Source organism: Crinia signifera, chromosome 6 (genome assembly GCF_055691185.1).
Source record: "Crinia signifera chromosome 6, ASM5569118v1, whole genome shotgun sequence".
Classification (NCBI taxonomy): Eukaryota; Metazoa; Chordata; class Amphibia; order Anura; family Myobatrachidae; genus Crinia; species Crinia signifera.
The window spans coordinates 114,783,980-114,797,160 of NC_139222.1; the positions used below are offsets into that span (position 1 = coordinate 114,783,980).

Below are 13,181 nucleotides of genomic sequence, written 5' to 3' on the forward strand. Positions count from 1 at the left end.
TAGACTCATTATCTGCCTCCCAAGCCTTAAGCCAGAGCACTCTCCTTGCATTGATAGACACTGTGGAAACTCTAGTAGCCATCTTGAGAGCTTCCGCCTCAGCTTCTAGCACATACTCTGCGGCTGCTTTAAGCTTCTCCGCCAGCAGCAACACACAAGGGTCAGCATGTAAAATCGTGCACAAATCATTTGCCCACTCAATCATGGCCTTAGAGACCCAGGCTGAAGCAATCAGGGGACGTAGGGTGTATCCCACCCCTTCAAATATAGCTTTGAGGTTACCCTCCAGCTTTTTGTCCACAGGATCCTTAAAAGCTGCCCCCCCTTGCACTGGTAATACAGTAGCTTTTGACAGACGTGCCACAGAAGCATCAACCACTGGAACTTTTTCCCAAAGCTCCGCATGAGACTCAGGCATGGGGTACAGACTTAAGAATCTCTTAGGCATCTGCAGCCTTTTATCGGGCGCTTTCCAAGCCCCTTCCAACAAATCCTGTAAACCATCATCTGAAGGAAAGGTAACAGCTTCCTTACGCTGCCGTTTAAATACACCTTTAGCAGGAGTCTTATCCTCCACAGACAATTTTAAAGCCTGTTTAACAGCAGTAATCAAATCCTCCACCCCTGCGGCTGAGGAATCTTCAGAATCATCACCCTGCTCCCAGGGAATGTCTGCATATGCTCCCTCCTCTTCATCCACCAATAAAGGCAATGAGTAAGACCTTTTAGGGGTCCCCACAGCATCAATTCTGTCTAGCAAGTCACTAAACCTGTTGATCCCCTTTGCAGTATCCTGCATCACCTGTAGTAAAGCAGGATCTGCCTGGGTAAGAGGCAAGGAGCCAGAGGACTGCTGAGATGATGGCATAGGTCTCTGAGAATCTACCAAGACATCACTCTGTCTGTCCAGCAATTGCACTAAAGCGTTAACAGACCTGCCCAGGGCACTAGCCCACGCGGGTTCAATTTGCTCTACCCTCTGGGGTTCACTCCCCATGGGTCTCACAGCAGCGCAAGCAATACACAAACCCCCCTTGGCCATCTGCTCAGGTACAAATTTCTGTGTACATACATTACAAGCGCTCAATGCATTAAGGGCTCCCTCCCCCAAAACCACAGCTTGTTGCTCAGACATGATGTAAAGTAACCACACAGTGCATTCAATGTACAACAGCGTTTATACAGAGTCAATGCACCCAGCCACTTATCTGTCTGTCGGTTTCAAATGCGGGGAAACGATGCCCAGGAAATCCAAACACTCTGTCAGGATCTGTCAGCCAGCTCAGCTCTGCTGCAAGCGTTCCGAATGGCGCCAAAACAGAGTGAGGGAAGAGACCAAGTCCCTGCTGCTGCGGGGTCCGTGACTTTTGGCGCCAACCACCCCCAGACAGCCGCTCCCTTAGTAGGATCTCCTAGTTCCAGTATCTCCCCCTCGGCTGGGGACCACTTGGAACATGCCTGTAACACACTGCTGTCCTCTCATAATAGGAGCTCAGTGTGTAAGCTCCGCAGAAAATGGCCGCCGCCATCACGGAGCGCCTGTCCCCCATGATCCCCACCTAGCGTGAAGCCGGTTTCAGAGCACTCCGGAGCCCAGGCAGCTTCTTAAAAGAAGCTGTAAGCGCTGCACAGGGAGGCCAGACAGCGTCTCCCCTGTGCACAGCGAGCTGACAGGACGCGCTTCTGTCAGCTCCTGCTGCGCTAGCAGTGTGAGGATTCACTAATGAGAATCCTCACACTGTGCCTACCTAGCTAGAGTGAAAAGTTAATAAAATAATAAAAAACCCTAACTACTCTAATTCTTCGGCTGCTCCCGCAGCCCTTTAGAATAGCTCCCACTCCAGTGGGCACCTAACACGAACTGAAGAGTCCGGGATGCAGTAGGGGAGGAGCCTACCCTCTAAAGCTTTAGGATAGGTGCCTGGCTCCTTCGGACCCTCCTACATCCCAGTGTTGAGCTGTGTCACCAGGACCATTGAAAGAGAAAAGGGAGAAGTGATAAAGTGCCTGGTACTTTATCACCAGCCAATCAGCTCTTAACTGTTCCTTTTTAAACCAAGCCTGTAACTTAACAGTCCGGAGCTGATTGGCTTGTGATAAAGTACCAGACACTTTATCACTTCTCCCTTATCACTGCTTTATACATCTACCCCATGGTTTCTAATAAAAATGTACTAACTGTAATCTCATTATTTTACATTCAAAGTTAAAAAATGGATGCCCCATTTTGGAGGTAACATTACAGATACCTGCGGTCATGTTTTTCAGTCACCCTTCAATACACAATCGCACATGTTTGTGACCAGGCCAAATGTAAAAGTTCCCAGCTGGGTTAAGATTAGGATAAGAAATAAATACTACTGATGGGGGAAGAAGATTAAACACTTCGGTTTTAAAGTAATTGCCTATTTTATTTTTTTATTTGCACAAGAACTTATGCAATATATACTTGTGTCAACAAATGCGATGTCAACGTCAGGAAAGGTTTAGGTTATTATGTATGTAGTATTTTATTCAACACATAATTTTGTGAGAACGAATACGGTTGATTTAGATCAGTGTGATTTGAATGTAATAAAGTACAAAATTCCATAAGATCTACTAGTATTAGTGGTAAGGACCTGCTCAATACACACTTACCACAGTAAGAATACCCCAGTTTAGTCAAGTCAAATACAGTACAAATATAAAAGCGGAATACTCACAAGAAACTCATCTCTAATAAAATACTTGGCCCTTGTGACTCTGGGGTCCTCCCCGGGTTCTGGAGTTGCTGTCGAAAAAAAAAGTAAAAAAATTATATATTAGCCAATCAGGCATAACAGAGCAATATTTTTGGGTGCAGAATAAACACCCCAAACTTCCCACAAGTTACAGAGGCCATTGAAAAATTGAAATTTGTAGTAATACAGGTCTTCATTGTGTGCATTTATCAAATAATCTGCAAGTCTGTTACGGAAATAATCTCGGTAGAATAAACTATATGTACACCTACCATCATCTGGGGTAGTATAGCGAGCAAACTCTGGAAAGTAGTCCTCTATTTTAGATTTTCCAGCCAAAACCTTCTCTGCAAGTAGATCTTGTTTATTCAAGAAGAGAATGACTGAAATGGTCCGTAGCCACCTGTTTAAAGAAATTGGTTGGTAAATGTTAAGTTCTTATCCATCATCTGTTCCAAGCAGAGCATTTTGTGGTCTAAACCAGGATAAGTATTGTAGATCCAGTAACAGTACTAGGCCCTAACAACTTTACTGAGAATGGTATAAAGGGGATGCAACTAAAGCAGAACACCAGTTTCATTTGTGCTAATTTACGCACAAGCATATGAGTTAAGAAATTGGGCTTTTCTTATAATAATAATAATAATAATAATAATAATAAAAAAAAAAAGGGATGTACCTATTGTTCCAGATACTCTTGAAGAGGTTTAGTGCTTCCTGGAGCCTGTTGGTCTGATTGTCCTCCCGGATCACCATATTATAGCTGCTACTGGCAACCACAAATATAATCGCCGTCACATCTGAAACATAAAGGCCTTTTAATCCTCAGTGTACAGAAAGGGGAAGGGGGGGTTTAGGGGGACACTGTACACAGTAAATAAAACACCATGAACAGCAGCAGACACCAGACTACAGTAGTTTAAACACGAGAGCCGGGCTGCAGGAGAATACAAGAAAACCCATACAAAAGAATTGGCAACCACTAATTGGTTGTGAGAGCTCTCAGACAAATAGGCGGCAGTCTATTCATTTGTAGGGTTTTTGTTTAACACTTCCCCCCACCCGGCCCCTGGCGTCCCCCGCACACCAGATGCGATATATCGCATGTGCTGCTGACGGCTGCACATAAGATTTATCTTCCGTGCAGCACGCATGGTCTACGGCTCCAATCTGCTACGTGCGGGACCACGCATCAGATGTCATACACATGCAAATTGGGACAATTTCACCACATTCTCAGCCCGATCCGCTGGAACTGGGTGAAATCGGGCCCAAATCGCATAGTGTATGGGGGCCTTTAAGCAGTTGACTTTATATATTGGGAATAGTTGGAAATGCACATGGGGTAGTTTATCGAAAGTCTTTTAAGCTTTTTATGTAGTAGGAACATTTGCCACAGCCTCGCATAGAACGGTCATCATAATTTAGCAATCTACACGTCACAATAGTGATGTCAATAAAATTTGTTAGCGAAGTGAATTTAGTGGTCTTTGCGAATACTGTTTGTTCTAGCAGCAAAGCAATCTCAGCCCTTGCAGAAATTTGTTGCAACCCCCCCCCCCCCCCCCCCCCCCCCCAAAAAAAAAATAATAATAAAAAAAAAAAATACACCAGGGCCCTGAGTTTTGTACGGATTTTAGATCACAAGGTTTTAGCTCTTCAGGTCTTACCATTAAAGCACTGGATCCATTTTCTGCGTTCATCACGCTGACCACCAACATCAAACATACTGTAAGAAGGATGAAACAATTAACTTGCAGTACCTACTTCCACATGGGTTTCTACAAGTGCTAATAGCGGCACTTATTGGGGTTTCTTTGTTACAGGAAATGTTTACATTTTAACTTAACTACAGCACATGTGAATCTTTTATGCAAAAAAAAGTAGATAATTTAATGTTCAAATGCGAGAAAGCAATTCCTTGGAGATAAGAGCATGCTTTTTTATTACATCTGGGATATATCTATGGTCAGAGAGTCTATTACAGCCCAAGACTTTACTTACTGAAAGTTTACTTTGTCAACCTGAAACTTCGTTTCAAATATTCCTGATGTCAGGACTCTGCATCGCAGCAAATCCTAGAATAATAATGTAGAATTTAGTTTAACAGCACTGGAAAACACAAGAGCTACACAATTTAGAGCATTCAAGGACTTTAGACGGCTTCATAGGAGCTAACAGAGCCCATGTAGCATTCTAGTCTGAAATTAAGCAAGCCCAACTGCTGACCACAATACAACTGCAGAACATGACACAGAAAACACCTCCACAATGCTTCCATGTACAGAGTTTTATTGAAAAGGTGTCTATACTTATATTTATATGAGGCTGCTTTGCATTTAAAAAATAAAATGAAGAATAACTGTTGAAAGGAGAAGAGCAAAGGGTTGGAGAAAAGATAAAAACATACAGAAAGAGAGACAGCGGGAGGTGTGGGGTATAGGACAGGCAAACCAAAAAACCCAACACAGATGTAGTATGTGACAGTTGTGGGAAAAAAAAAAGAACTCTGTGGAAAAAAATCATGTTGCAATGTACAGTGTGCAAATACATTATTTTTACATGCAGGGTAAATACTGCCTGTTTTTGCATGTAGCATACAAATACTGGGAACCTCTTTTAACACTGCAATTTAGATTTTATTGTGTGCATTCCTCCCAAATCTAACTCTCGTTTTCGTTTTATATATGCCCCCCCTGCATGGTGGGGTATATATAGTATTGCCCAAGTGTACAGTAACTTGCTTTAAACGCATAATGAGCTTCACATTACAGGGAAGGTGAATGACTTATTTTTTATTTAATTCTGATCTCCTGTATGGCTTTTTTTCCTCTGCGACAATAATGTGTCTGTTAGCCGCTGCCCTGCTCACATGCATGCTGCATTTCTTTGTGTTTTTAGTTTTCACTCAACCCCCCCACTGGAACCCTCACCCCTCGTTGATCCAAGTTTTCGCAGTTGTATGCATCCCAACGTGATGACCTTCTTCCATTTCCACAGCGGAGCTGCCTTTTAGCTCAACTAATCATATATTAACACAATGGAGGAGATTGATCACATTTTGGAGGTAGAGTGGGGAAGCTGCCCACACTAAAATCAGGGTTTGTCATTTTATAGACTGATAGACTAGATGCACTCTAGCGGTCCACACAGAGAGAATCAAAGTGGCAAATAAAATAAAGAGACCGCCATATGAATGTTACTATATTCTTTTACTGCATTTACTATGGATATCAAAGAAGCCACTGCCCGAATTTATACATTATTCTTTTATTTACACAGGAAGGTCGACATGCATTAAGTCAACCACTGAAGGCTGACAGACCTTAGGTCGTCACACGACATGGCTTTAGGTGGACATTGGGAAAGTCAAAAAGGTCTACATGGGGTTTCCACAGTTTTTGTCCACAACGCCGACACAGCAGACATAGACACCGTATCGGTGTACCGCGTCCCCTCGCATGGCTTGCTGCACAAAGGCCTGTCAACCTAATGCATGTCGATCTTTTCAATGTCGACCTAGGGACCGTATACCATTTATATACACATACATTTCTTGCCACACCACCACCCCCCCGAACCAGCCTTGGGTAAGGGAGTTTATATAACATGTACTCACCTGATCAGTCGGTGTGTAATCATTCTGTTGCACAATTTCAATTTTGTCTAGAAAACTGAAACAGAAGAAGTTTAAGATTATAAAACGATCATTCAAAACTTTGGAAGCCCTGGTGCCAACACTTACAGTAAGAGGCTTGCATTATAAAGAACCAAAAGTGAAGAATGCTATTCCCCTTTACTGCATACACAAAAGAAAACCCAACAAATACTGTGCTTGCTGTAGATAAGTGGTTACATTTTATAGAGTGAAGAGATGTTCACATGGTGCGACTTTGCTTGCAATTCAATCATGATCAAAACGAACGGCAAGCAAAATGCATTCGATTTGGTCTATATAGAACAGATCTGTACTATATAGTGTTGCCTGCACACAGCTTTTTTTTCTATTCGATGTTGATGCCCCGAGGCCACGCATCATGATGGAATGTGGCTGAAAACTTAAATTCTAAGCAAAATGGATTAGAAAAATTATAAGCAAAATGGATTAGAAAAATAGGCCAATGTGAACCGTGTGTACAGAGCATAACAAGCACCTTATAACTGAATTAGGCATTCCCACCAAGCAGCTCCCAGCTAACAAAAATGACTAAGCCCGAAGTGAGATTGGGTTGCTTGGGTGCAGTTCATGGCAGAGAGAGCGCTAGCTAGAGATATTATATATCTATATATGGATAGATAGAGATAAATAGATAGCGATAAATGGGGTAATCCAATGTGCTCCCTATTCAAAGCGGTCTTTAGCGACAGCATTGAAGCAGCATTCCAGCAGAACAGGCCCGACTTTAGAAGCTGTCGAGCCCGTTCTGCCAATAACGGCTGTGGATTGTCGCGATCCCGGCCGCAGATCGCCAATCCATGGCCACGCCCCCTTTGCGCAGAGCGGCAGGCTGGACATTGAATCCCGCCTGACTTTCTGTGGCCGATCAGACCGCAAACGGACCAGGATCACAGCTGTCAGCAGGGATCAATAGCCGGGATCCCAGATTGCATACCCCGCCTAAGAGAGAGATTGCTGGGAAGAAAGAATGATTTCACAAATAGAAGTGTCAATAGATATAGTCAATACTACATTTTATCAATAAACAAAAATGCTAAAAGAATGAACAGAACAGAAAAATCTAAAACCAAAACAATATTTGGTGTGACCACCCTTTCCCTTCAAATCCCTGTGTGCCTAGATGATTTGGTGCTGTTTTTTGTAGTATTATAGACAGATGCATAATTAACCAATCACACCAAAATAAAGATAATGATCACCATTTTTTATATGTAGGTTGAAAGTCATTAACTGAGACAGCTGTGTAGGAGGCTAAAAACTGGTTAAGGAATAGACAAACTCTGCTACAAAAGGCGAGGTTGTGGAACGCCGTTTCAGGTCACAGGCCATACACCATGGCAAGACTGAGCATAGCAAAAATACACAAGGTAGATATACTGCATCAGCAAGGTCTCTCCTAGGCAAAGATTTCAAAGCACACTGGGGTTTTCAAAATGTGCGTTCAAGCTCTTTTGAAGAAGTAAATATAATGGGAAACATTATAGACCATAGAGGGAGTGGTCGGCCGAGGAAACTGAGTGTCAGATAAAAGACAATGCTTACATCCCTCTGAAAATCAGAGGTTTCTGACAATGATGAGATGATGGAAGTGCTGGACCAGTAAGGGCCCAGGTACACCCATTAACTGTTCAGGGAAGTCTGGGCAAAAACAGCCTTCATGAAACAATTGTACCCAAAAAGCCATACCTATAACTTCTAAACAAGGTGAAGCAATTCAACTATACACAAAAACAGAGGGGTATATATATGAAGCAGTGAGAAGGGAGGATAAGTAATAAAGTGCCTGGTACTTTATCACTGGTCAATCCACTTCTAACTGCCCCTTTTTAAACCCAGCCTGTAACATAACAGTCAGGAGTTGATTGGCTAGTTACAAAGTACCAGGCACTTTATCACTGCTTCATAAATCTGCCCCATAGTAACTGGGGCACAGAAAAAATGGCAGCAGGTGCTCTGGACTGATGAATCAAAATATAAAGTATTTGGCTTTAACAGAAGCAGTATGTTTGCCGAAGTCCTGGAAAGCGGTACTGTGTCTGCAGGCAATAGAGAAGCACATTTAAAAGGTTATTTGTAAGTCAGGCTGCAGTTCAGCAAATAGAGTTGGGGATATGTTCATGGTTAATGGTGTCTACAATGCTAACAAATAAGGCAGGTACTTAACCATCATACAATACTACTAGGGAGGTGCCTTATTGGCTCCATATTTATTCTGCAACAGGACAATGGCCACAAACATACAGCCAATATCACAAATAACTGTCTTCAGCGTAAAGAACAAGGAGTCCTGGAAGTGATGATATGGCCCCCACCGAGCCCTGATCTCAACATTAAATCTGTCTGGGAGACAGAAGGATATAAGCAAGCCTACATTCACTGAAGATATGTGGTTCATTCTCCAAGATGTTTGGAACAACCTCCATGCTTAATTCCTTCAAAAACTGTGCGTAAGTGTACCTAGAAAAACTGATGCTGTTTTGAAGGCAAAACATGTTCACACCAAATGTTTGATTTAGATTTCTCTTGTTTATTCACTTGAACTGATCATTTAAGTTAAATAACATTTATTAACCCTTTAAGTGCCAACATCTGTGAGATGCGCAAAATAGGAGAAGTGTCAACATCTCTGTAAGAGATGGCAAGGTGAATGTAGCATGTTATAAGAAAATACTGGAAGAAAATTTTCACTCATCAGCCCGGAAGCTGCGCATGGGATGTACTTGGACATTCCAACATGACAATGATCCAAAACACAAGGCCAAGTCAAGCTGTCTTTGGCTACAGCAGAATAAAGTGAAGGTTCTATAGTGGCCATCTGTCTCCTGACCTCAATATCATTGAGCCACTCTGGGGAGATCTCAAACGTGCAGTTCATGCAAGACAGCCCAAGAATTTACAGGAACTGGAGGCTTTTTGCCAAGAAGAATGGGCAGCTTTACCATCTGAGAAAATAAAGAGCCTCCTCCACAACTACCACACAAGACTTCAAGCGGTCATTGATGTTAAAGCGGGCAATACACTGTATTAAGAACTGGGGGTATGTACTTTTGATCAGGGTCATTTGGGTAGTTTCTGTTGTCATTATGATTTAAAAAGAGTAAACACAGTTGTTTGACAATAAATGGCTTCACCCAACCACTAACCATGAGTGAAAGAAAAGTTTGTGAGTTATATTCATATTCTCTGACAAATGGCCAGAAAAATCAAATTCTGCTAGGGTATGTAAACTTACATCTTTTATCTCAAATATGCATACTGGGTAGCTAACAGTTTTATGCAAGACTGGGCTGCTGTAAAATGCTGCTGCTGCGCTTATTTGACTACGGAAAGCTTTGCTGTAATTCCCCCTCTATGGCTCATACTTCCTAATACACAAACCATTAATTGGGCTAGCACTGTAAAAAAAAAAAAAAAAATTCTAGGGCCAATTTTCGATTATCTCTGATCAATGATGAAATTGTCTCACCACAGGGCTATTTGATTAGCCCTCAATTCGACATGTGCTGCGGCTTATCAGGGATTTTGTTTTACCTGGGCTTCTTCAAGCGAAACACACACACACACACACACACACACACACACACTGGTATCACTGAAACTGACAGTCGGGTGGAAAAAAACAAATATAATAATTTTTTTTTTTGCCAGAACACACTAACTGGATAGCCCGGAAAGAAAGAACAGGGGGAACACCAGGAAAATACACCTGAAGATTTTTCGCCAATAACGAATATCGACTTAGCGCTGTAAAAAAACTACATCCTTCTGCAATCATCATATGCCTAAATGTGTTTTTTTTTTTTTGCCAGACAAGTTTCCAGTACTTAAGTATAATTGTGCAGTATAAACACAATGGACTGTATTTGAGATACATGTTGATAAATTAAATCCAAAACAGGCCACAAACTGAAGTTTATGTAGTCAGTTAAGCAGCTGTAGCACACATGCCTCCCTTAAAGAGGCAAAGGGGCAACACTTGCTGGAGAATGAGGTCCTACCACGTGGAAAGTCAGCCCTGGAGCATCTAGGAGGCGGCCCTGACAAATCTGCATGGAAAAGACTGGAGCTGTACAGACACAATGGTCTGGGTGAGCACGGAGTAGAAGAGGTATGCCAAATTTTGTTTTATTTTATCCACAAAGTTTGACTAGAGGATAATCTAACTTTCCCAGTGTTACATTACAAACGGTCCAGAAATAGCTGCCTGCACTCTGGCCTCCAGCTCTGTTGTCATGACAATGGGGCCATATTACTATAAATAGCAAGTCAGCATGAAACCTTGTGAGAGATCTCTGGAGCAGGGCCAGGCGGCAGAACAAAGACACCATTTAACTACTCCCCCCTCACCAAAACCCACAATGTACTCTTTATACTTGTGTAAATGCTTGCAGCCTCCTTCAAATCATTACAGGGATATGACCACTCACACAGGATCATGCAGAAAACTTATATACAGTCAGAAGTTACCTTTACTACAATATAGTTTTAAAGGAAACTTTAAAATACAACATTTCAGAGGAAACAAAAACAAACTTCAGTCTGCAGACAGGCCTGCACTCGCTGTTACCAGAACAACTCACTAGGAACAAAGTGGGAGATTCAACTAACGCTAGCCAAAAGGCTAACCTGCGGCTAGATGATCTGCACTGAGCTATCCAAATCGAGTGGCAATATCCCACACATTAAGCCCCAGAGGGGTAATTTTCCCTGCAGCTTCAAGAGTCCCTAAAAAATAACCCTGGTCCACTTAGGGTGCAGTGTAAATGGATGGAGCTGAGCTAATGTTGGGTCTTACCCAGGTCAGACTGCGATGTGAATGGTGTCTCAAGTTGCTGTGACATGGCTTGAAACCTGTGTTCAGTTACCCAGTTTGTACCAGGGTATTAGCTGGAAAAGGGGTATGCATATTCCCCTTTGTAGAGCTCATGTTTACTGATCCTAAAATAAGCTACAGTAAGATGAACTCTAAAAAATAAAACACTAAAAAAAAAAAAGTTAGGTTTCCCCAACACAAACACGGCTGGATACCAACATTCACTGAAAGGCAGACTTTCAATTCACTAGGAAACCAGAAAGTTACTGAACCCTTATCCCTATAGTTATTGCTCCCAAAATGGCTGCTTCCACTGTGTGAAGCTATGTACACATGGGGGCGATTTCAGCACACATCGCTGGGATATTTTTGTGCTGTTGGCTATAAATCGCCGGGTGCGCGCTCCCGTGTGCAGCCCCTGATGGTTGCTGGTGACCAGCGGTTTCCTTGCCTCTTCTCCTGGCAGAGTCTCCTGTTCATCAGCAACCATCTCTGGTCGCTGATGAACAGGAGACACTGAGCAATATATCTCCCCCATGTGTACACACCTTTACAAACAAGCACAACCTATCCTCAATAGGCATGTTGGAAGATGAATGCAAACATTGTGTTTAAGAGAGAGACAGGCAAAATATCTCCTAAAAACGCCAGGGTTGAAGTTGAGGAAGATGGATCACTTTAGTAAAGTTGTCCCCCCATACACTGAGCCAATTTGGTCTGATTTCGTCCGATTGTGACCAATCGGGCCGTTAAATTGGACCATAATCAGCTGTCCCTGACATGCCACGGGACAGCGCATCGGACCCGAGCAGGTGGTTGGACCTGCTGGCCATCTGACCACGCATCTTGGGACCTCTGATGTGTGCAGTGGGGGGTGGGCTGCGGGGTCCGGCCAGCTGGTTGGGTGGCGGGCAGTGGTCTGGAGCGGGCAGTGGGGTTCTGACTCACTGCAGCGCTGGTCAGCAGCGGGTCCGACGAATGGGAACTGTGAATAGCGCTATTCGCTGGGCAGCGGCACCAGAAGCGCTGCTGAATTTGAAAACACTGGCAGATGCTGATTGGCTGAATCTCAGCCAATCAGCGTCCGGCCAGTTGTTTCGGATTTAGCAGTGGTTCCCGCGCCACCGCCCTGCGAAGAGCACTATTCACAGTTCCCATCAGCCAGACCCGCTGTCAACGAGCGTCGCAGAGGGACCCCGCTGCCCGACACCTCCCCATGGATATGCATATGATAAATCACATGCGATTTTATTGCATGTATAATTTGGCACAAGTGCCTTTAGTGCCGGCAAATGATCTGAAGTTAATTAATTGAAGCTTTGTAAACATTGCACCGTAAAAGAACAGCTGCTGTGATACGCTGGCATTTTTTTAGAGGATATTCTGCACATCTCACAGCAATGTTGGCATTCAAAGAGTTAAACCAGCATGAGAGGCGCACAGACTAGGCCTATGTTAGTCTAATGGGAAGGTTGTCTGTTCTTTTCCTTAAGGGGTGTTCACGAAGCGAACGTCAATCACAACACATTCAATTTGGACTATACAGTACAGAGCTGTACTATATAGTCTTGCCTTCACAGTCAAATTTTTCTATTAGATTTTGATGCCACGCATCTGGATCGAATGCGGCTGAAAACCATTTGATTTTGCTTATATAAAAGAAAAATTGAATCAAAAAGTAGAACTGCATACAAAAATATTCTGATTAGCGCCCAAAGCCTGGATTTTTCTCATGTTTTGTCCAAATAAAAGTTCAGTTGAGGTGCAAGAGCTTGGACAAGTCACCCTATTATACAGAAGTGTTGGCCACTTATTTAAATCCAGCTGAGGTTCTTCACAGCACTACCACTGCACCAGTGGCACCTACTCTCTTCAACTCACTGTAGCTCATAGACTCTCTGGAGGAACGCCACCTCCTAAGTTCTATATACAAAGAAGTGGAAGAGATTTTTACCCCGCACCCACT

General features: G+C 43.1%; 1 protein-coding gene across 2 annotated transcripts in view; it reads right to left on the bottom strand.

The window, feature by feature from the left end:
• The window catches only part of GNAS (GNAS complex locus), a 225,658-nt gene that overhangs the window by 8,042 nt on the left and 204,435 nt on the right, over positions 1 to 13,181 (bottom strand). For both annotated transcript variants that reach the window (XM_083146859.1, XM_083146860.1), the window contains exons 6-11: positions 6,343 to 6,397; positions 4,728 to 4,801; positions 4,394 to 4,452; positions 3,403 to 3,523; positions 2,996 to 3,126; positions 2,706 to 2,773 (exon numbers count right to left, since the gene is read on the bottom strand). In XM_083146859.1, the coding sequence (XP_083002985.1) occupies positions 2,706 to 2,773; positions 2,996 to 3,126; positions 3,403 to 3,523; positions 4,394 to 4,452; positions 4,728 to 4,801; positions 6,343 to 6,397 (508 nt within the window). The remainder of the gene's footprint in view (positions 1 to 2,705; positions 2,774 to 2,995; positions 3,127 to 3,402; positions 3,524 to 4,393; positions 4,453 to 4,727; positions 4,802 to 6,342; positions 6,398 to 13,181) is intronic.